The following is a 25,267-nucleotide window of genomic DNA, read 5'->3' on the forward strand; positions in this document are numbered from 1 at the left end:
AAACTACAGGATTGTTTTGCTTGCACAGACTGGAATATGTTACATGATTCTTCCGATGGCATTGAGGAGTACACCACATCAGTCACTGGCTTTATCAAGAAGTGCATAGAGGACGTCATCCCCACAGTGACTGTACGTACATACTAGAGGTCGACCGATTAATCGGAATGGCCGATTAATTAGGGCCGATTTCAAGTTTTCATAACAATCGGAAATCGTAAGTAAGTTGCTAGCTAGCATTAAACTTATCCTATAAAAAACAATCAATCATATCACTAGTTAACTACACATGGTTGATGATATTACTAGATATTATCTAGCGTTTCCTGTGTTGCATATAATCTGACTGAGCATACAAGCATACAAGTATCTAAGTATCTGACTGAGCGGTGTTAGGCAGAAGCAGGCGCGTAAACATTCATTCAAACAGCACTTTCGTGCGTTTTGCAAGCAGCTCTTCGTTGTGCGTCAAGCATTGCGCTGTTTATGACTTCAAACCTATCAACTCCCGAGATGAGGCTGGTGGGACCGAAGTGAAATGGCTGGCGAGTTAGCGCTCGCTAATAGCGTTTCAAACTTCACTTGCTCTGAGCCTTGGGGTGGTTGTTTCCCTTGCTCTGCATGGGGTAACGCTTCGATGTGTTGCTGGTTCGAGCCCAGGGAGGAGCGAGGAGAGGGACGGAAGCTATACTGTTACACTGGCAATACTAAAGTGCCTATAAGAACATCCAATAGTCAAAGGTTAATGAAATACAAATGGTATAGAGGGAAATAGTCCTATAATAACTACAACCTAAAACTTCTTACCTGGGAATATTGAAGACTCATGTTAAAAAGGAACCACCAGCTTTCATATGTTCTCATGTTCTGAGCAAGGAACTGAAAGTTAGCTTTCTTACGTAGCACATATTTCACTTTTACGTTCTTCTCCAACACTTTGTTTTTGCATTATTTAAACCAAATTGAACATGTTTCATTATCTACATGAGGCTAAATTTGCATACCACACCACCAGATCCACAGATGACGCAATCTCTATTGCACCCCACACTGCCCTTTCCCACCTGGACTAAAGGAACACCTATGTGAAATGCTATTCATTGACTACAGCTCAGCGTTCAACACCATAGTGCCCTCAAAACTCAACACTAAGCTAAGGACCCTGGGACTAAACAACTCCCTCTGCAACTGGATCCTAGACTTCCTGACGGGCCGCCCCCAGGTGGTAAGGGTAGGTAACAACACATCCGCCACGCTGATCCTCAACACGGGGGCCCCTCAGGGGTGCGTGCTCAGTCCCCTCCTGCACTCCCTGTTCACTCATGATTGCACGGCCAGGCACAACTCCAACATCATCATTAAGTTTGCTGATGACACAACAGTGGTAGGCCTGATCACTGAAAACGATGAGACAGCCTATCGGGAGGAGGTCAGAGACCTGACCATGTTGTGCAAGGACAACAACCTCTCCCTCAATGCGATCAAGACAAAGGAGATGATTGTGGACTACAGGAAAAAGAGGACCGAGCACGCCCCCATTCTCATCGACGGGGCTGTCGTGGAGCAGGTTGAGAGTTTCAAGTTCCTTGGGTAGTGCGTACGGCCCAGTACATCACCGGGGCCAAGCTTCCTGCCATCCAGGTCCTCTACACCAGGCGGTGTCAGCGCAAGGCCCTAAAAATCATCAAAGACTCCAGCCACCCTAGTCATAGACTGATCGCTCTGCTACCGCATAGAAAGCGGTACCGGAGCGCCAAGTCTAGGTCCAAGAGGCTTCTAAACAGCTTCTTCCCCCAAGCCATAAGACTCCTGAACAGCTAATCAAATGGCTACCCAGATTATTTGCCCTCCCTCCCCTGCTACTACTCTGTTATCTATGCATAGCCACTTAAACAACCCTACCTGCATGTACATAATTATCTCAATTACCGCAACACCGGTGCCCCCACACATTGACTCTGTACAGGTACCCCCTGTATATAGCCTCGCTATTGTTATTCACTGCTGCTCTTTAATTATTTGTTTTTCTTATCTCTTACAGAGGGTAGTGCGTACCTCCCAGTACATCACTGGGGCCAAGCATCCTGCCAACCAGGACCTATATAATAGGCGGTGTCAGAGGAAAGCCCATAAAATTGTCAGAGACTCCAGTCTCCCAAGTCATAGACTGTTTTCTCTGCTACCGCATGGCAAGCGGTACCAGAGCTCCAAGTCTAGGACCAAAAGGCTCATTAACAGCTTCTACCCCCCAATCCATAAGACTGCTGAACAATTAATCAAACGGCCACCGGACTATTTTCATTGACACCGCCTCCCTTCCATTTGTTTTGTACACTGCTCCTACTCGCTGTTTATTATCTATGCATAGTCACATCACTCTTACCTACATGTACAAATTACCTCAACTAACCTGTACCTCCGCACACTGACTCGGTACCGGTACCCCCTGTATATAGCCTCGTTATTGTGTTATTTTTAATTATTTTTTTACTTTCGTTTATTTGGTAAATATTTTCTTAACTCTTCTTGAACTGCACTGTTGGTTAAGGGATTGTAGTAAGTAAGCATTTCACGTTAAGGTCTACACTTGTTGTATTCGGTGCATGTGACAAATAAAGTTTGATTTGTATAATTGGGAAAAAATACCTGCTCCATTTCAGACATCAAAAAATAGTTTTAGGGCTACGTGGGTTAGGATAATCCATTAACCCAAACCCTGCAAGAAGGGTTATTTTGGGGGGATATAAGCTGAGAAGCGCTTTGTGACAATTAACCATTTACAAAAGAAAAAGTGCTTGAAATGAAATTGTTGGACAAAATGTCAACCTGAGAAAAGCAGCCACAGCTCCCCCCGGAGGCTCTCAGGGATCCCATTGAGCACCAGCTCTCTGGTCTTGGAGGTACGGTACATACACACACCCCTGCCAAACTCAAGGAAGTGGATGTTCCACGACTCCTCCTTCATCTTCTCCTTTGTCTGAGGAGAAAGAAAAGGGAGGAGTCAGTATATCAGTATGACCTAACAAAAATGTAATTGAGCTAAAGGGGTGTTTTAACGATATAACGAACAGAATGATGTACGGCCACGGTGGCTATGCTCCTTTGGCACCATGAGAAAAGCAAACAAAGACGTACTACTAAGAGTCAGTGATCCAACAATCCCTTGAGTTTGGGAACCTAAAGCTGAGCTAGATAGCTGAGCTAGATGAATGAACAGATGATGGCCTTCAAGCTTGCCTATGCACACATTTGGTTAAGATAGTATTTCCTCTAGTGTAATGTTAACCCTGAGGACCAGAACCATAGACACAGCATACATTAGCCTACACTATAAAGCATCCAAATGTCTACATCATTAGGTAGGGACAATAAAATACTGTTTAGAAAGGATCACTTCAGATTAAAAACAGATGACCACACTGAAGTAATAAAACACTATAGAAAGCGTGTAGGATATTCTAAAAGCATAAGACAGTCCAAGCCGTTGACCTGGGTCTGGGGTTGAACTCACAGCTTTGGGTCCGTGTTCCTCTGGGGCGTCCTTCTGGTAGATGCGGAGCAGGCTCTGTGTGGCTGTTGGCAGGCTGGGGCTGTAGTGGCGCCTCTGGGACGGTTCCCCTGCTGCACCAGTGGGTGTGGGGAGGCTGGAGGAGAGAGGGGTGGTACTAGGGCTGGGAGAACCCTGGGGAGAAGGAGGAGATCGGGGATTTAAAGGGGTGTTAGGAGATAAAGAATACAAGGATATTTTGATATGTGTAACCAACTTATGCATTCAGAGAAATCATTCTGCCAAAAGCATGAACACAAATGAGTGATTACAACATATTATTGTTATGTAGAAAGTAGCATAAAAATCACTGTATACATCAAAAAGCCCAATTATCCATCACAATTGCGATCTCGTTCACGACAGAACGTGACTGACAGTTCAAAGTAGGCTTGAGCGGTATACCGTTTATAGCCTGATTATACCCTGATGAAGACAGCTTGGCTGTCGAAACATTGGTAATTACATTTTTGCATCTGAGCTCCTAGAGTGTGCGGCTCTCTCTTATTTTCTAGTTTTCTACTCCGCTAGCCAGCACCTCGTCTAAATAGGTGTTCTACTCCGCTAGCCAGCACCTCGTCTTAATAGGTGTGCGTTTCTTTTTCTTCTAGGTATACCGTTTATAACATATACCGGGGTATTTGGGAAAAGACACAGGATGGTTTTTAAATACCGTCAATACCGTTGAAACTATTTATTTGAAGTTTTTCAATAAATGTGAATATTTGTAGCTTCTTTTTAAGTAAATACCTGCAGTCAACCTGTACAATAGGTTAGGAGATAAAAAACATTGCGTTCTTCGTGTCACCTGTCACATTATTATGAAGGTTACGGTTGTCCCCAGTCACGCGGTGTTTGTTTACAAGCACGCAACAACAAGAGACCGGAGCTTTTTGAGTCACTCACTGTTGTGCAGCACACGCCAGGTGATCTAGTTACAGTATGGAACTCACAACTAAATGTTTGTCAGCTAGATATCTTATAACTATTCAATTAACCGTCTAGCATGTGCTAAATGCTCTGCAGTTGTGCATATGGTTTGCTAATTTAGTAGCTAGTTTAGTAACTATCTATTCTTGCAAAATCAAGCATTCACTTGGTAACAGCAGAAAATCCTCTCCTGGACCAAGAGCCTTGCTGGCTAATATTTGTTTTGTGCGTGCAGCAAACTGTGAGTAGCATTTTTTTGTTACTTGTATAGTTTAGGTCAGAAACTGTACAAAATGTTTGCAATGTGCTCGTTCACATTTAGGTAGCATTCTCTATGGGCTTTAACATGTACTTGTTAGCATTAGGTTTGAAAACAGCGCCCCTTGTGCATTACCAAACATCCCGGTATGTCACAAAGTTGGCATAAAGATAAAGCCTAGCCTAAGCCTAGCTCAAAGGGTAGACCCAAGCAGCACACCTCTCCTCTGATTGGCTCACCGAATGGCCACTTTCAGGGGTGCGCTGCAGGAAGTCGGAGATGCGCTGGACCAGGAAGTCGCGGTCCTTGAGGTTGGCGAAGAGGAAGGTCATCTTGTTCTTGGTGCTGATGGACACGGGGCAGGGCAAGACGCTGCTGCTGTCTGCCTTCTCCACAATGGACACCTAGAGAGCAGGATGGAGGGAAGGGAGGAGAGTCAGAGAAGGGTAGAAGAGAGATTGGGTGGAAGGAGGAGAGAGAAGAGATAAACAGAGGGGCGTGAGAGAGGGAGGGAAACAGAGGGGCGTGAGAGAGGGAGGGGAACAGAGCGAGAGAGCCAAGGAAAGATAGTTGTACATTAGTTAAGAACATTAGGCACATCAAACAATGAGGGTATGTCCCCCATGAAAAACAAAGACAGATACAGGGTAAGAAAGTGAGAGTGAAAGAGAAAATTAAAATGAGAGAATAGGAAAGAGGGATGCAGGATATATGGAAAAGAGGGGGAAAGAGAAAGAAAGGAGGCAGGAAACAAAAGAAATAGAGGGCTCGTGCTTTGCGTTGGGTTGTGTGTATAGGCACCTCTCTGAGGGGGATGATGAGCTGACAGAGGTCCTCCTCACGGCTGCAGAAGCAGATGTAGTTGTTGGAGACAAACAGCTGGCCCACGATGTGCATCTTGGCAAAGGGAGTCCACAGCGTGCAGTCTGTGTGTCCGTCCAGGCGCTCGTCCTGGGTCAGGCGGAACAGCGCCCGGTAACGTTCGTTCTTGGCCCGTGCGTCCAGGTCCCTGTAGTTGACATCCAGTAGTGAGTGGAAGAGAGTAAATTAGCAAAACGAAGAAAAACTACAGATACAGTAAATATATACACACTAAAAATATGAATGCTTTCTAAAACTATACCCCCAAAAGTGATGTATTGGTGAGATGCAGAAACGGACCACTACATTGAGGACCTTTATTAGCTAAATCTGGTGTGTTGGTACCTGAATGGTCTACACCTGTTCTCTAGAGGGTTAAAAGACACGTTCTTGGAAGTACCACTTCATTTCAGTGAAAACACGTGTTTGAAATACCACATTTTTTAATGGTCAGAAAAAAACAGGACATTCCTTGCTCTTGAACCCTCCTACCTCTTCAGTGCCGAGACATTCTTGAGCGTCTTGCAGGCCTTGGGCAGCGAGTGGTCAGCGGCGAAGCCCTCGTTGTCCAGCAGCTGGCGCATGGCGATGGTGGCCAGCTGCTCCATGAGCTTGAAGGTGTCGTTAACGTTGAGGAACATGGAGAAGTAGTGCTCCGTGTGCCGGGTGCTCACCCGCACACTCTCCGGGAACAGCAGCGTGGCGTTCTTCTCTAGGCGGGTGACCTCCGTCCACTGCACCACCAGGGTCACTGTAAGGGGAGGAGTGGGGGAGATCACTTAGCAGACGCTTTCACAGAAATATTTTACTTCGCCCAGAAAAGAGGGTGAGAGACAGAGGGAGATAAAGCATAGAAAAAGAGAGATAAAGACAGGAAGAGAAGAGAGCGAGAGAGCAAAGGAAGGAGTCCTTTGGGTCAGGGAGCAGGGAAAGATAGGTGTTCAGTAGAGGGGCAGAAACAGTAGGAGGAAGAAAGAGGTAGATTTCATAGAATGCTATCTTAGAGGTTTGAATTAGTACAGAATTGTGTTGGGGGTTGGTGCTGCAACATTGAAGTGGGGCTATTCACTATGAGTCAATCACATTCCTCAACATACACACTAACACACACTCTCTAAGCCTCATTCTCTTCTTCTGTAATCTCATAAGATCACTGTCCACATACAGTGCATTGCTTTCATTCTCAGACCCACATGCATGCACACACCAGGGTTTCCGTTGGGATTTTAATTGACCAGACATCCATATGAATTGGGTGTGTAACGCATTAGGGCGTCCACCTACAGTGCTCAAAATCACATTATTGTAATTCATCTTAACAGCATAGAAATGAGCCTGTAATGTTCTTATACCAACATGACAGATTTTATTGAAAAGCAAAACATTTTGCTTGTTGCTTCTTATTCCCTGCTATAAATCATAAAATAATAATAATGTTTTGCTTAGATGCCTACATAGTAATACATTTGTAAACATGTCCTATAGGCTAATTGTATGGAACTTTTAATTAATAAAAACACAGCTGTTTTCAAATACAATCTAGGCTTCTCTAATTTAATTTAGCCTAGACATGAACATTTTAATTAGACCTAATAAATAAAACATGGCTGTTTACGAACACCAGGGCCGGTCATGGCTAGAAGGGATCCAGCAGTCAGATGTGACTTTTCGTAGCAGGTCAGAATTAACATACAGGTTAGGAAAATTAGGTTAAGAAAATGGTTAGCTACATTTGACAAAAGCTGGATCTCTTCTTGCCATGACTGGCCCGGCCCACCCAACTCCCGCTGCGATTTAGCATTGATAACAACTCGGTTTCCTACTATAGGCAGTTGGCTGCCTAGTGATTGCAACATTGTAACAGTCCGATGTGAAAAGTTGGCAATGATGTTTCATTTCCAAGTGCTACTGAATAATCTGAACTGAAATGCACCAATTGTGCATGATACACATCATTACTCTACTCTTTTATTATTATTATTGTATGCACACTGGAAACGGGTATAATCAACAGAATCTTCACAAATTTTGCCCAGTCATTGTACACCTGGCTGAAGTCAAGGGACTTCAATTGCATCTTTTGCCTGAGTATTTTTTTTTTCTTTCTAAAGGCACACACCCAACACTAATTTCCAAGCAGCTTAAGGATTTATTATCCTACGAAGTATATTTGCCTATGAAGTTGGAGCACATCGTCTGGTATTTCCACCAATTAATACAAAGCATTATTTAGCAATGGATTTTTTTGTTGTTGATAATTTGGCTGGCAACAATTTTAACACACACATATTACACACACATGTTTGGGGTCACTTAGAAATGTCCTTGTTTTTGAAAGAAAAGCACATTTTTGGTCCATTAAAATAACGTCAAATTAATCAGAAATACAGTGTAGACATTTTTAATGTTGTAAATGACTATTGTAGCTGGAGATGGCAGATTTTTTAGGGAATATCTTCATAGGCCGTTATCAGCAACCATCACTCCTGTGTTCCAATGGCACATTGTGTTAGCTAATCCAAGTTTATAATTTTAAAAGGCTAATTGATCATTAGAAAACACTTTTGCAATTATGTTAGCACAACTGAAAACTGTTGTTCTGATTAGAAGAAGAAGCAATAGAACTGGCCTTCTTTAGACGAGTTGAGTAACTGGAGCATCAGCATTTGTGGGTTCGATTACAGGCTCAAAATGGCCACAAACAAAGAACTTTCTTCTGAAACTCGTCAGTCTATTTGTGTGTACGTATGTATGAATGAATGAATGTATTTTTTTTACCCAACATTTACAGATAACGGAAACCCTGCTCCACACCAACCTTCTTTCCCCAGGAGGAGAGAGTAGAAGCAGAGGTGGTTGACGCTGAGGTAGACCCAGCCCTGCCGGGGCACACGGCCCTTCCAGTAGCTACAGGAGTAGTAGTTGACCAGCTTCTCCTCCCCGGGCATGCCAAACAGCTTCCTCATCTTCAGTTCAGCCTCACGGAACTTGCCAGAGTCCTCATCCTCCAGGGCAGCCTTGCTCTTGTTCTCCTCGGCGATGATGCCCTAGATAGAAAGAGTGGAGGAGGGAGTTAGGTTCTGTTACAATATATATATAGACAGAGAGAAATTGTATAATTTATGCTGCTGCTCTTGTTTTTCACGAGTGGCGCACGTGTAGCTTGTTGTTGGCCAATCATAAGTCATCAAAGCAGCAATAGGCTACAGTCATAGAGCCTCCATGTATGGCAAAAGTTAGGAGATATCTGATCAATGGAAGTTTGAATTAAAATTATGGAATTAAAAGTTAGAGGAGAAGAATAGGCTACAAACTGTTCAACTGTTCTGCCTGCGGCTATGGAACCCTGACCTGTTCACCGGACGTGCTACCTGTCCCAGACCTGCTGTTTTTAACTCTCTAGAGACAGCAGGAGCGGTAGAGATACTCCTAATGATCGGCTATGAAAAGCCAACTGACATTACTCCTGAGGTGCTGACTTGCTGCACCCTCGACAACTACTGTGATTATTATTATTTGACCATGCTGGTCATTTATGAACATTTGAACATCTTGGCCATGTTCTGTTGTAATCTCCACCAGGCACAGCCAGAAGAGGACTGGTCACCCCTCATATCCTGGTTCCTCTCTAGGTTTCTTCCTAGGTTTTGGCCTTTCTAGGAAGTTTTTCTTAGCCACTGTGCTTCTACACCTGTATTGCTTGCTGTTTGGGGTTTTAGGCTGGGTTTCTGTACAAGCACTGAGATATCAGCTGATGTAAGAAGGGCTATATAATTAAATGTGATTTGATTTGAACGAACAAGAGCCAACAGGTAGGCTGCTACTTTATATTTTGAATGGGGTTGTTGTTGTTGTTTGTAACTGTGTGGAACAAGAAAGCACATGCAGCCTCAATTAGCCTACATGGCTAGCTTAACTAACTTCTCCCGGTTTGAGGCAGTCAAGAGGAGGTACTACGTAATCATTTTGGATGATAAATAATCTAGCTATGGCAGTTTTTAGTCTACTGTAGGGAAAGTCAGCTTGGTTGGTTGCTGTCTCTCCCTCCCTCCCTCCCTGTTGCTGTGTCACTCGCTCACACTCACAGCAGCCTACACACACAGCACGGTCCCTACTAGAGCGTTATCTCTCTACCTCCTCTCCCCTGTGCTTTATCAGCTACGGTTAACAAAGTAGCTAAGAATGGACTTTTCTGCTGCTTCCCTCACTTGGATCGGACCAGGACTGGACCAGGTCTATCCAGAACGGGTCTAGTTGTCGTCAGGTCAATTCGGAATGGGTCTCTATATTTAAATTAAAAATGTCCGTATGGGTGCGGATGGAAAAGACCCAGGTTCATTTTGGAACGGGTCCAACTTTTCAGACCTGTGAAGGCCTCTAGTTCAGATTGAAGTGACAATGATGCATAAATCTGCATTTAGTGGAGGAACTGAGTCAGTATCTTAAAGATGGAGCAACAATTAGCTAGGACATAACAGGGTATGATAATTGAATTCTAATTTGTTCTAATTCTATGAGGTTGAACTATACTTTGTGGCAGCAGTGCCTACCGAGATCTTCCCCTTGACGAAGGTGGTGATATCTTCGTTGTTGTCAAAAATGGAGAGCGTCTGGAGCAGGTTGGTCTCCAGCCACTCCCAATGCTCTGTGATCTCCTTCCGGGAGGAGCCTGGGAAAACACAGTATTTACCCACATCAACACCAAGGTAAAAATCGGGTACGGGTGTGCTTTAAAGGGTACAGGTGTGCTTTAGAGAGTATACAGCGCACCTCCCCAAACCCGGACGACGCTGGGCCAATTGTGCACCGCCCTATGGGACTCCCGATCACGGCCCGTTGTGATACAGCCCGGGATCGAACCAGGGTCTGTAGCGACGCCTATAGCACTGAGATGCAGTGCCTTAGACCACTGTGTCACTCGGTAGCCCTAAATATTATTCATCACCCCAAATTCTACTCGATAGCATTTCACTACTTATTTACTAAATACATAAATGCTCTCAGCTACTTTTTTGTAATCAACCCACTGATATTTCAGTAGTTATTTGCAGAGTGAAAACTAAAGGGAGACCCGTCAGAACCTGACTATGGGATGCAGGGGGGAGTGCGAGGGTAGAGCAAGATGAAAATTCAAAGACAGACTACTTTTCTATCCACAATGAGAGACAAATAGCTACACTGCTGTGCTATTGAACTCAATACTATTGTTTTCAATTTCGTGAAGAAGTTTCTGTTTCTTAACCAGGCAAAGCTAAATAGCAGGCTGGTGACTGGTGGTTACGGGGAAGCAAGAGAGTGGCTTGTGCGATGTGTAGCCTATGATCGGAGGCTGAGCCGGCGCAGAGCCTGCCTGCCCACACTCATCGCTTGCTCTTCCTAATTCCCACTGCTAGAGAACAGAACCCTCGCTGCTCTGCTCATCCAGCACTGCTAATATTCTGCTCATCATTGTAGCCTATCCAGTCCAAGTGCAAATACAAGTCACGTGGGGCCAGTCCGAGTCACTAATGGTCTAGATGGCGAGTGCGAGTCCTCAATGGTTGAGTGCAAGTCGAGTTAAAAGTCATGAAAATCGGGACTTGAGTAATACAACCCTGTTCTAAAGTGTGTTCCTCTCCTTGTCACTTTAACATTCTTGGCACAGATGTGAATAAACCAGTCCCCCGGTGTCCGGTCTGGAGCTTGAAGTCACAAGCTCTTTGGCTGGAGAGTGGAGCGGATTTTAAAAAATTGGGGAGCGTCGGCCTTCTCTCGCACTCCAATTTCACTCAGGTACCGCTCAGCCATGAGTTCTGGGGTGAGAGGATGTGAGCGGAGTGGAGCGAGGAGCGCGTGTAATATGACTGGAGTGTGGAGCGGATATAATTTTTGGGGGGATCGTCTGCCTTCTCTCTCGCTCCGGTACCCCTCAGCCACAAGCTCTGGAACTATAGAGGTGCCAAAAGCCCTGGTCTCCACTGTGAATTATTTAAAAGTTTGGTACAAATGTAGATATTTAATTAAATAGTGATCCATTCTGACTACTACATTTGTCATCACACAGGACCACGTGCTGAAACAGACCAATCACAGGCCGGCAGGCTACAAGGAGGTTCGCGCCCTCATGCCATAGACATTAAGGTTGACTCTCTCAGGCAGGATGAAAATGACTACTTCAACCATGATCCTTAGCGTTTTTGGTGCCATCCAGCCCCATTCAGCAACATGGCGCGCTTGAAATTGAAATAGTTCCGGCTTCATGCTCCATCGGGAGTTTTCCATAGGAATACGTGGATGACGTCAGAGCTATCACTATCTACTGGTTGTAATATCTATGGGATAAATCTAGAACATTGCAGATCAAGGAGAGTTAATTAACACCTGATGATAATGGATCACATTTATATATGCCTAGCGCTTTTATTCAGTTTTAATTAAATAGGCTAGCTTCAAAGAAAGTTGGTCAGAATATTCAGAGGTGTCATGGCATGGTTTTGCACCCACCACATGCGATGCTGCAGAAGATCTGTGAGTCCCCTGTCTGGTGCAGGATCCTATAGGGAGCCACTCTGGCACTGGAGTCCAGGACAACATCCATGGTGCCCACCAACAAGCCTGAAGAAAAGCAGCACAACAAGTCAGGATACTATTCGATGTATGCCCCCCCTTACAACACGATTTACATTTGAGTCATTTAGCAGACGTTCTTATCCAATATCCAGAATTACTTACAATAGCAATTAGGGCTAAGTGCCTTTGCTCAAGGGCACAGACAGATTTTTCATCAAGTCGTCTCGGGATTTGAACCAGCGACCTTCAGGTTACTGGCCCAATGCTCTTAACCGCTAGGCTACCCATACGAATGCAGTCTCACTATAATGTTTCAACCGACTAGTTGAGATAATAGGCCTACAGGAATCCCAAAAGGTGACAACAGGTCAATCAGGAATCCCAATAGGTGACAACAGGTCAATCAGGAATCCCAATAGGTGACTACAGGGTCAATCATCCAAAATATTATATTGCTGGCTGGAGGAGTCCTTACTTTGCATGGATGATTTTAAGCTGGGTAAACAAAGGTTATTTGGCTATGATCTGAACTGACATCTGTTTGTTAAGCTTGAGGAAGTCTGTTCGCCTGCTGGCCCAAAGCCAGACATTCAAACTCACGTGTGTGCAAGCACACGCACCACACACACATACACCTCACACATTTCTACATGATTTACAATTTCATAGCCTACATTTTACGGTCTTCATGCGACTGGTGTACTGTAGGCTAGTATAAGACGTATGTTCCTAGAACTGTTCCGCAGAACAGTGGCAGTGACGCTGTGGCTAATAGAGACAGGGACTTGGGGAAGAACATCTACATCAAAGGGAAATGTCGAACTCTTGTGAATAAAGACAACTTATGTTGAGTAACGTTAAAGAGCGACTGCCTTTAAAAAGCAACACATCCCTTTGAAAACGGCCCATGTGGCATCGACATGAGTCAGAAACAGTTATTCTAGTGTCAAAATTGATTACAAAGTGTAAATAGGATAATTTTGGTCATAAAGTCAGTCTCATCTAAAACTGAGTTTTGATTTGGGTTTTGATTTGACGATGTACCTTTGCCCACTAACGTGGTGTGAACAGCTGCAGTGGTTGCTCTCTATCAAATAGCATAGAGAGCAACAGACATGCACAGCACCCCGACTTTGTTTACATAACATCTCACTTTGTTTTTACTTGAGAAACACCAAACATCTTAGATGTAAAACAGCGCAACTAAAACATCCTAGGCAAAAACATAAAAATGAATTACAGATTTATCGAATTGTCTTAGATTCATTCTGAGGATTTGGAGGAAGTGAAATAGGCTTCCCCATCTACAATGTCTCATGGGGGATAAACATTATCAACCAAATGCGGAATCGGTCAGGAAACGCACCTCCAAACCTGAATTTATAATAAGAAACAGAAAGAAACACATGCCAATCGGCTCGTTCTTCGGCTCTTTAAAATTAGACTTGAGGACGTCTGGGTAGTCTTTCAGATGGGGGTGATTTGGTCTAATTTAGTAATAATCTAATTAAATTATAACTGTTGAAGTAGCTAGCTACCTAACCTAAAGTTTCTAAAGAGCTCTTTAATATGAAATAGTTTTTTTATTACATGACATTGTTATTCCCTTAGTTACTAGAATACCTGGAGATACCTATATCTGATGTTTTATGATAGCATCCAAATTCAATATGGGAGGCTCATCCAACTTCCATTGCTTTGGTCATATGACAGGGCTAGCTAGACTCATGTTGGTTGAGAAGGGTGCAATTGTCCGCGATCCGCAATTCAGGGAGTTCCTGCATGTGGGCATTATTGCATCTGCAGCAACTAGTGATGGGAAGTTCAGCTCTTTTTACTGACTGATCTATTCAACTCGTTCTTTTGACTGAACAAATATTGACTCATTTCGTTCATTTGAATCAGTAATGCCAAGAGCACAAATGACCCCCTCATGGCTAACGATGAACTGGAAACTCGAAAGAGTCACGATTCTACGGGCCTTCCAGTCACATCGTTCACCATAGGGGGCTTATTGGAGTGGTCATTTATGACTGAGGCTTGTAAAAATGTGCTTTATACCAGGGAAACTCAACTGGGGGGGGGACTTTAAAGGGACGTGTGCAATATAGAAAATGTAATAAAAGTGGTGAAATGGTTAGCTACGTTCGGACTAGCTACGTTCGGACATCGTTTTCGCGATGCACACACTCACTGACCAATACAATAACGTTCTCGCCCCCCCCCCCCCCCCCCCATCATCTTCTGACATATATCTTGATTGCTAACTATGCAAATGTGTTCCGCAGGTATTGCACATGAGGATAGTTAGCTGTATTTAACTCATGTAGGCTAGCTGTCAGTAGGGCTGGGCGATATGACCAAAATATTATATCACAGTATTTTTTTTCAATTGGACAGTATGATAAGATTAGTTTTGAATAATAAAAGTTGTGATTAGTGAGTGATCCTAGGGTGGCAACACATACATTCTACGTGATTCTACGTCATTCTACGAGTCTTTCTCCATTCCGATTGTTTTATGCTGTTCAATTCCACTTCAACCAAAGCAAATTCAGGTCTACAGCATCACTAACATTATCAGGCTACACCATCACTGGTATTACCAGACTGTAATTAGCTAGCTACGTTTGCTCTTACTCAGTATATTTATTAGCTAGCTATTAGCATTAGCGGCTCACAAGATTTAGGGCAACTTGCTAAGAAAAGACAAACTAGCTGTTTGCTGATGAAACACAAACTAATAGTGTCATTATAGAACACTAGAGGATTTAAATTAAGAAGCAAAGTGAAAACAGTATTGTTGTCATCAACATTTTTGCATGTGCTGCATTGACCATGCAGACTGAACGCAAGTGTCTCATGGTTGAGGAACATCAAATGCACTCCTTAAGTGATAGGTGGCGTGGCTAGGTCTGTGTGGAAAGTGGCACGGAGAGAAAGAGCGGAGAGAGATGACTCAAGTAGCGAAGTAAACTATAAAGATTGACATTACCAATGGCATATCACATTTAACAAACCAAACATTCAAATACCGGTATAGAAGGTAAAGTAAAAACCCAAACCGGTCCCTGCATCAATACCGGTATGTCATAAAATATGGTATAACGCCCAGCCCTAGCTGTCAGAGTAAAATCATGGACACATTTTTAAAAGGTGCATCTCCCTCTTCATCTACTGCTGCTTCCAATGTCAACAAAAAGGCACAGCCCCTGTCAAGACGAGAAAATACGACCCCGGCTTCATGAAATCTGGTTTTACATATATAGAAGAGAGGCAGCGTGAGTGTAGCCCGCAGTGCGTCCTATGCAACATGCTGTTAGATAATGAGAGCATGAACCCCCCCCCCGAACTGAAAAGGCATCTGGACTAGAGGTCGACAGATTATGATTTTTCAACACCGATACCGATACCGATTATTGGAGGACCAAAAAAGCCAAAACTGATTAATCGGCCGATTTGTATTTATTTATTTGTAATAATGACAATTACAACAATACTGAATGAACACTTATTTTAACTTAATATAATACATCAATAAAAACAATTTAGCCTCAAGTAAATAATGAAACATGTTCAATTTGGTTTAAATAATGCAAAATAATGCGAGTGACGTTTGAAACACTATTAGCGCGCGCTAACTAGCTAGCCATTTCACTTCGGTTACACCAGCCTCATCTCGGGAGTTGATAGGCTTGAAGTCATAAACAGCGCAATGCTTGACGCACAACGAAGAGCTGCTGGCAAAACGCACGAAAGTGCTGTTTGAATGAATGTTTACGCGCCTGCTTCTGCCTACCATCGCTCAGTCAGATACTTAGATGCTTGTATGCTCAGTCAGATTATATGCAACGCAGGACACGCTAGATAATATCTAGTAATATCATCAACCATGTGTAGTTAACTAGTGATTATGATTGATTGTTTTTTATAAGATAAGTTTAATGCTAGCTAGCAACTTACCATGGCTTACTGCATGTGGAGTGCAACGAGAGAGAGGCAGGTCGTTATTGCGTTGGACTAGTTAACTGTAAGGTTGCAAGATTGGTTCCCCGAGCTGACAAGGTGAAAATCTGTTGTTCTGCCCCTGAACGAGGCAGTTAACCCACATTCTAGGCCGTAATTGAAAATGAGAATGTGTTCGTAACTGACTTGCCTAGTTAAATAAAGGTATAAAAAATACAAAATAAAATATTTAATTTAAAAAATAAAATATTGATTTTTTGGGGGGGGGGGGGGGGGGCAAATCGGAGCCCAAAAATACCAATTTCCGATTGTTATGAAAACTTGAAATCGGCCCTAATTAATTGGCCATTCCAATTAATCGGTCGACCTCTAATCTGGACACCAATTTCTCTATTTTTCACCTTTATTTAACCTGTGTGCGCACGTATGGCCTATCAGTGGTAAAGCTGGAGGTGTTTCTTCAGTTTGATAAGTTTATTGAAGCCTGGGGTGATGGTTGACAGGGAAACTGAGGTATTGCTGGCTGTCCAGTTTGTTTCTGCTTTTAGTTTTCGCAGCAATCTCTGCTCGAAGCTCATAAAAACGACCCAACACTTTATCCCTAGAAAGCTTTTTGCGGAACTCTTTTTGATATAGTTGACACACTTGATCACATCCAGGGAGAGTGACGTGGAGCTCAGGCACCATATCCTTCGCTGCCAATGCCTCCCTGTGTAGGAAGCAGTGGTTCCATGTCGCACTTGGTGCTCTCTCCATGATCTGCTTTATTACCCCGGAGTGCTTTCTCGTTATGGCAGCTGCCCCATCAGTGGTCACACCGACGCACCCATCCCAGGCCAGTCCCACGGAGCTCAGGTGCATATCCATTGTTAAAGACCGCCTCTGCGGTGGTGGTGGGCAAATCAGCACTAAAAAGGAACTGCTCCTCGAAGTTAGTATCCGACACGTGTCTGACATAGACCATTAGAATTGTATGGTTAGCCACATCTTTGGATTCATCAAGCTGCTGTGCGTAATGGCCATTTTCACTGACGCACTCTGATGTCTGGCGCGTTATGTCCTCAGACATGTCCTTGATTCTCCTCCTCATTTGATAGGGGTATAGTTTTAAGTTTGTTGGGGGCTGACTCTCCCAAGATTTCAGTGCACATATCAATCGCAGTAGGGAGTATGAAATCCTCTGCGCTGGTGTGGGTTTTTTTGCACTTAGCAATGTGCTGGGGTACAAGGTATGATGCGCGAAGTGCATTTTCTTGTACCGTGCATACGTTCTTCAATGGGTCTTGAGGACACCAGGTATCGACATCTTCTTTAAAAAAACGTCAGCTGTCTTATCGTTGTGACTTGGATGCTTGGTGGACCCCTACAAATCAGCCAGGCTAGACAATCTGGACCCTCTCTTACTGAAATTATCTGCAGAAATTGTTGCAACCCCTATTACAAACCTGTTCAACCTCTCTTTCGTATCGTCTGAGATTCCCATAGATTGGAAAGCTGCCGCGGTCATCCCCCTCTTCAAAGGGGGAGACACTCTAGACCCAAACTGCTACAGACCGATGTCTATTCTACCCTGCCTTTCTAAGGTCTTTGAAAGAAAAGTTAACAAACAGATTACCGACCATTTCGAATCTCACCGTACCTTCTCCGCTATGCAATCTGGTTTCAGAGCTGGTCATGGATGCACCTCAGCCACGCTCAAGGTCCTAAACAATATCATAACCTCCATCGATAAGAGACATTACTGTGCAGCCGTATTCATCGACCTGGCTAAGGCTTTCGACTCTGTCAATCACCACATTCTTTTTGGAAGACTCAACAGCCTTGGTTTCTCAAATGATTGCCTCGCTTGGTTCACCAAAGACTTCTCCGATAGAGTTCAGCGTGTCAAATCGGAGGGCCTGTTGTCCAGACCTCTTGCAGTCTCTTTGGGGGTGCCACAGGGTTCAATTCTCGGGCTGACTCTCTTCTCTGTATACATCAATGATGTCGCTCTCGCTGCTGGTGATTCATTGAGCCACCTCTACGCATACGATACCATTCTGTATACCTCTGGCCCTTCTTTGGACACTGTGTTAACTAACCTTCAGATGCGCTTCAATGCCATACAACTCTAATTCCGTGGCCTCCAACTGCTCTTAAATGCAAGTAAAACTAAATGCATGCTCTTCAACTGTTCGCTGCCCGCACCTGCCGCCCGTCCAGCATCACTACTCTGGACGGTTCTGACTTAGAATATGTGGACAACTACAAATACCTAGGTGTCTGGTTAGACTGCAAACTCTCCTTCCAGACTCACATTAAACATCTCCAATCCAAAATTAAATCTAGAATTGGCTTCCTATTTTGCAACAAAGCATGATTCACTCTTGCTGCCAAACATACCCTTGTAAAACTGACCATCCTACCGATCCTCGACTTCGGCGATGTCATTTACAAAATAGCATCCAACACTCTACTCAACAAATTGGATGCAGTCTATCACAGTGCCATCCGTTTTGTCACCAGAGCCCCATATACTACCCACCACTGCGACCTGTATGCTCTCGTTGGCTGTCCCTCGCTTCATACTCGTCGCCAAACCCACTGGCTCCAGGTCATCTACAAGTCTGCTAGGTAAAGCCCCGCCTTATCTCAGCTCAATGGTCACCATAGCAGCACCCACCCGTAGCACGCGCTCCAGCAGGTATATCTCACTGGTCACGCCCAAAGCCAATTCTTCCTTTGGCTGCCTCTCCTTCCAGTTCTCTGCTGCCAATGACTGGAACGAACTGCAAAAATCTCTGAAGCTGGAGACTCTTACCTCCCTCACTAGCTTTAAGCACCAGCTGTCAGAGCAGCTCACGGATCACTGCACCTGCACATAGCTTATCTGTAAATAGCCCATCCAATCTACCTCATCCCCATACTTTATTTATTTATTTATCTTGCTCCTTTGCACCCCAGTATCTCTACTTGCACATTCATCTTCTGCACACCCTACCATTCCAGTGTTTAATTGCTATATTGTAATTACTTTGCCACCATGGCCTATTTATTGCCTTAAGTATTATTGTTCATTAATACTGACATTCATATTACATTTTATTAAACTGGTTAAAAACATACACCTTTAAAAAAAACGTTAAGGTTGTGAAACTATTCACAAGGTAATTGATGATTAAGAATTCCTAATGATTGCTGTTTTTTTATTTTTTTTATTTAAAACTTTTGTGTTACTGTTCATTAACATTATTGAACTGGTTTTGATGTCATGTTCCGAGTCTGATAATGTATTACACCCCACTCCTGAACTGGTCTCCTAATTAAAATGGCTTATTCTTGAATTCATAATAAATGTTCTCTCAGTTAATATGGCTGTGTAATGACTTTAATACTATAAGAGTAGACCGTGATTTTGCAAGTGAAGCCTGCCCAATTAAGGCAGCAGCAATACAACATTCCAAAATGGGATTATCAACAGTCCATAATATTGCGTCGCGACTCAATTGTCATTGTCAAATGTGGGTCCCCAAGCAAAACCAGTTGAGAACCACTGCTTTAAACAATGTACATCTGTTGATTGCTAGGCATTCAAATAAGATCATTTATTGATACATTTGAAACGACCTCTGGCTGTGGCCACTACAGGACTAGATTGTAAACAACTCTTTGCGGATTGCATTGCTTGACTGCCATAACGGTCGGTACAGTAGGTACCATAACGTTGGATGCCAACCGGCGATAAAACCCACAGAAGAAGAATAGTCGAGGGCGACAACAGTAGACAGTGTCCTTTAGCAGGTGGGAGTGGAGGACTAACGTTAGCTAGCTTGTCCTTGGGGTCTCCGATACACAATAGGCGGGAGCGACACCTTGTGCTCACATGGCCTGCTCTGTACCAGAGGAACTAGAGGGAACGACGCAGGTAGACAGACAGTGGCCTTCGCCCCCCTGCGGTGCACTGTTTTACGGCAATTCTGTTGATGACAGCGAGCGAAGGTTTTCGTTCATGCAGGAACCAATGGGATGTTCGGGAGATGGGGTCGTTTATGATGGACCTAATTGTATGCTGGAGGGGACGTTCCTAAAATGCAGAAATACCTAAATGCAAGAACGCCCCGAATTGCGGTTCGCAATCAAACAGTATTGGGTTGGTTAGGCTGACATAGTTTACTAGCTATATGTACTGTTTAGTAGTGCATGTGAGAAAATGCACATACTTCCAGCAAATAAAACCTATCAACGATGTTAGTTAGTAGTAGCTGCAGACGAAGAAAAAACAACGCGCTAGCTTGTGATCCAGCTCCACTTTACACGTCAACATCAACAGCGAGCCTGCGCGCTAGCTAACGTTACCTTGCTAAAACACAAAGCTTTCTAGCTAACGTTAGCTAAATCCCTCATTACATTAGCCAACGCAAATTACATTTTTCATAAACATGAGAGCAATTGTAAACCAAATAATGTTATTGTATAGTTAGTTACCAGTGATGCCCCCTCCTTTGCCATGGCCCTTTCTCCTCTGGAGAATGAAGAAGGGGTTCGCCCTTTCGCTCACCCACAGAGCGTTGGCAAGCAACACCTCCTCTGGAGTTATCCACATTTTGAATAAGCTTTTTCCAAATTACACACTTATTGTTGGATATTATGGTGCAAAGTGTACGGTAAGCGACTTCACACAAGCATGTTTTGCAGACGTGTTGCCTGCTGTTTTGAGTTCATGTCCGTCTGTGCAGCTGGTTGCTCTGCTGTTGTCTACTCGAAAACGGTTTCCACTAGTTACCACAGCCACAAAGTCAAAAGAGTATATCGTAAAAATTCGTGGAAACAAAACTTTAGGGCTAGCAGTGGTGTGATTAAGGTCAGGTTTAACATTCAATTTTAAGAAGAGTAATTGTAGAAATAGGCTGGGATAACTAACCCTCGAAACTGGTCGCTTTCTACTTTTACGTAAACACGTCCACTTAACGTTCATATCATAGTGTACATCGCTGCTTGACGCACTGTATTAATTTAACCTATTTAATCCAATCGTGACCGTAAAAAACTTTTCAGTTATAAGGCTTTAAAATGTTTATGTATCAATGCATTCACAGCAAGTATTGAAATAATAAAGGGTCTCAATGAAAGATGTGCAGTGTCACATGTTAATGTAATTTGTCACATGACCAGAGCTGTTTACTTCCTGGTTGCACCATGAGAAGACGATGGCTGCACCAAAGCTTCCAAACAAAAGGTTAGTAAAGTATGTTAACATAAAGATGGGACAAGGATTTTTGGTACACATCATCTTTAAAGTGTCTAGTATTGATATATGGATTTGCAATTATTCAACTTTGTCCAGTGTGGTCATAGAATGTGTAAACATGTTGACGGCAACAATAGTGACCGGTGTGATAACAGTGCATCTAGGTATACACATACATAGTTCTTGTTCTACCTAACGTTCTACTCTGTTCTTTCTTTTAGTTTGACTTTGATTCAAGTTCTGGATATGTTGGATTTAGGTGACGGCCCAGACAAGGCATTCACGCCCATTCTTTCAGTTTTTGATTTGTTAAAAAAGTTTGAAATATCCAATAAATGTCGTTCCACTTCATGATTGTGTCCCACTTGTTGTTGATTCTTCACAAAAAAATACAGTTTTATATCTTTATGTTTGAAGCCTGAAATGTGGCAAAAGGTCGCAAAGTTCAAGGGGGCCGAATACTTTCGCAAGGCACTGTATACATATATATTATTTTGTTTAGCATAGGCCTCTACTTGAATGCATATTCTACAGGCTACCGCTATCCTAAATGTTACCTTTATGTTCAGTGGAAATTAATCACACAACTGCTATACAGTTGTTAGTGAGTGTTGCACTAAAATGTCACAATGACAATGTTAAAATGACTATTGCACTAAAGGACAAGTTCAAATGTTAAAGTAACAATATTAATATCTCAATACATGTTACACTAAAGTAACAATGTTGAAATATGTTGATGGTTGTTGTTTTTTGTCTTTGCTCTCAGTATTCATATCGGTGTTGTATAAGGGTTTTTAATATATAAAATAATCACACTAGAATGTGATGGGGCATTCTAGTGGCAATATTGGGGACTGCCAGTGACAGAGTTTTAAATGTGTTAACAACTGGGCTGGGATATATAAGAATTTTGATGACTGCATGGGATAAATGTTAATTCAGTATACATAACATTATCCCACCGGTCACAACACACTTTCACCTACTTTTACATGAAAATGTAAAAAAAATAATGATTGATTATTTCAAAGGGTTACTATGACACTTGATTTGGATATTTTCATGTCTGGGAAAAATTCGGGATTAAATGGGTTAAGTGAAAATGTAATCACAAACCACTTTCCCTGCAAAGTTTTTATGTTCTGGACTTTGAGTTCAGTGAAACTAAAAGAAATATAAAACAAATGACAGCTCTGATGGTAGTTTCGGTACAATTGTAGAAATGCCGACTGATCATTTGTTTGTTCGACATGGTGTGATATTTTTGCATCTGTGTAATTAATTATGTGACAAATGGTGGCGGAAATGCCTTTATGCGCAAATATTTATATTAGGAGTCACGCAATCATATGGTGTGTCATCCTCCAACTATGACTTATGAAACAATGCAGTTTATTCAGCCTGGCCTCAGACTAGACGTAACCTAGTATACTGAACAAAAATATAAACGCAATATCCAACAATTTAAAAGATTTGACTGAGTTACAGTTCATAAGAGGAAATCAGTCAATTGAAATAAATAAATTAGGCCCTAATCTATGGATTTGACATGACTGGGCAGGGGCACAACCATGGATGGGCCTGGGAACGGCATAGGTCCAGCCACTTGGGAGCCAGGCCCACCCACTGGTGAGCCTGGCCCAGCCACTTGGGGAGCCAGGCTCAGTCAATCAGAATTAGTTTTTCCCAAAGAAAGGGCTATATTACAGACAGAAATATTCCTCAGTTCATCAGCTCTCCAGGTAGTTGGTTTCAGATGATTCCACAGGTGAAGAAGCTGGATGTGGAAGGCCTGGGCCTGGAAGGGTTACACATCGTCTGCAGTTGTGAAGCCGGTTGGACATACTGCCAAATTCTCTAAAACGATGTTGGAGGCATCTTGTGATAGGGGAATGAACATTCAATTATCTGGCAACAGCTCTGGTGGACATTCCGGCAGTCAGCATGCCAATTGCAAGCTGTGGCATTGTGTTCTGTGACAAAACTGCACATTTTAGAGTGCCCATTTGTCCCCAGCACAAGGTGCACATGTGTAATGATCATGCTGTTCAATCATCTTCTTGATATGCCACACCTGTGGATTATCTTGGCAAAGGAAAAATGCTCACTAACATGGATGTAAACACATTTGTGCACAACATTTTAGAGAAACCTTTAGTGCGTTTGGACATTTCTGGGATCTTTTATTTCAGCTCAAGAAACATGAGACTAACACTTTTACATGTTGCATTTATAGTTTTGTTCAGTATATTTTTAAATATAATCTTTGAGAACTAATAATTACCAATACAAATTAGACAAAGATTCTAAAATTCCAAAAATGTTATGGCATTTAATTTAATGCCAAATCATGCCCCAAATTTATTATGCCAATGAACGCTCCCTATAGCTAGGTTTCCATCTACTTGGCAACAGATTTTCATGCAAATATTCAACAGTGGTGTATTTCCACCAAACGGTTTTGTTGCAGATAAAAGTCAATGCGTGATGACGTAGTGCACACAAAATGTACTTTTTTGTTTTAAGTTTTCATGTACCGAATAAAAATCTATCATGTTCTCAACAACCGATAGTTGTCACAAACTGTTGCATTAAATAGCATATGTACCTACTCTGGTCTTGGCATCTGCGCTCTAGCAAACAGCTTGCAGATACAGTGCAGGTAGGCTTGTCTACATTAGATTATTATGTATATTTATATTTTGTCAAATGGCAATCAAGTACCGACCATCGTGCCACTACACCCTCTATTTATTGGAAAGGAGCATCAAGCTCATCACCGTGAAGTTAATCATTTATTTAATCTGAATAGATAAATAGAATCTTCTCCAAACTCCAGCTGAAATGTTAATAACATTGGGCTGTGTTTCATGAAGAAGCGGCACACATCGGAATGGGCATCAACTGGACATAGGCAATAATTACACTTTTAATGCTGAGGCAGTGCTGTATGTAACACAGTGACCTGAAACTGACACACTCCCCTCCCCGCGTTACATCATCGCAAATATCAGATAAAGATAACACAAGGGGACAACAAGAACAGAGGACAAACCCTTCCACCCAATTCGCTTGTACAAGATTGTGAAAGGAAAACAAACAGTACTTCAAGAGGCCGGTTTAGAGATATAATGTATATAGATTGTACATACTGTGTGTGTGTGTGTATATACATACATTACATACATACACAGTACCAGTCAAAAGTTTGGACACTTACTTACTCAAGGGTTTTTATTTTTTACTATTTTCTACATTGTAGAATAATAGTGAAGACATCAACTATGAAATAACACATGTAACCAAAAAAGGTGTTAAACAAATCAAAATCTGTTATATTTGAGATTCGTCAATGTAGCCACCCTTTGCCTTGATGACAGCTTTGCACATTATTGGCCTTTCTCAAACAGCGTCATGAGGTCACCTGTAATGCATTTCAATTAACAGGTGTGTCTTGTTAAAAGTTAATTAGTGGAATTTCTTTCCTTCCTAATGCTTTTGAGCTGATCAGCTGTGTTGCCACATGGTAGGGGTGGTATACAGAAGATGGCCTTTTACCAAATAGGGCTGAGTCCATTATATGGCAAGAACAGCTCAAATAAGCAAAGAGAAACAACAGTTGATCGTTACTTTAAGACATGAAGCTCAGTTAATACAGAACATTAAGAACTTTGAAAGTTTCTTCAAGTGCAGTTGCAAAAACCAAGTGCTATGATGAAACTAGCTCTCATGAGGAATGCCACAGGAAAGGAAGACCCAGAGTTACCTCTGCTGCAGAGGATAAGTTCGTTAGAGTTAAGTGCACCACAGATTGCAGCCCAAATAAATGCTTCAGTTCAAGTAACAGACACATCTCAACATCAACTGTTGGAAACTGTGTGGATCAGGCCTTCATGGTCAAATTGCTGCAAAGAAACCACTACTA

General features: G+C 42.7%; 1 protein-coding gene across 5 annotated transcripts in view; it reads right to left on the bottom strand.

The window, feature by feature from the left end:
- Positions 1-20,848, bottom strand: part of LOC139366347 (TBC1 domain family member 9B-like) — a 45,426-nt gene extending 24,578 nt beyond the window's left edge. Inside the window, exons 1-9 of one of the 5 annotated variants that reach the window (XM_071103716.1) lie at positions 20,577-20,848; positions 12,081-12,191; positions 10,148-10,266; positions 8,416-8,644; positions 6,090-6,348; positions 5,538-5,745; positions 4,976-5,140; positions 3,512-3,682; positions 2,827-2,977 (exon numbers count right to left, since the gene is read on the bottom strand). In XM_071103716.1, the coding sequence (XP_070959817.1) occupies positions 2,827-2,977; positions 3,512-3,682; positions 4,976-5,140; positions 5,538-5,745; positions 6,090-6,348; positions 8,416-8,644; positions 10,148-10,266; positions 12,081-12,191; positions 20,577-20,694 (1,531 nt within the window). In that variant the 5' untranslated portion in view covers positions 20,695-20,848. The remainder of the gene's footprint in view (positions 1-2,826; positions 2,978-3,511; positions 3,683-4,975; positions 5,141-5,537; positions 5,746-6,089; positions 6,349-8,415; positions 8,645-10,147; positions 10,267-12,080; positions 12,192-20,576) is intronic. The other 4 variants (XM_071103715.1, XM_071103718.1, XM_071103717.1 and 1 more) reach the window with 4 other exon arrangements.
- Between the last annotated feature and the right edge of the window lie 4,419 nt (positions 20,849-25,267).

The sequence above is a fragment of the Oncorhynchus clarkii genome, chromosome 14 (assembly GCF_045791955.1).
Source record: "Oncorhynchus clarkii lewisi isolate Uvic-CL-2024 chromosome 14, UVic_Ocla_1.0, whole genome shotgun sequence".
NCBI classification, from domain to species: Eukaryota; Metazoa; Chordata; class Actinopteri; order Salmoniformes; family Salmonidae; genus Oncorhynchus; species Oncorhynchus clarkii.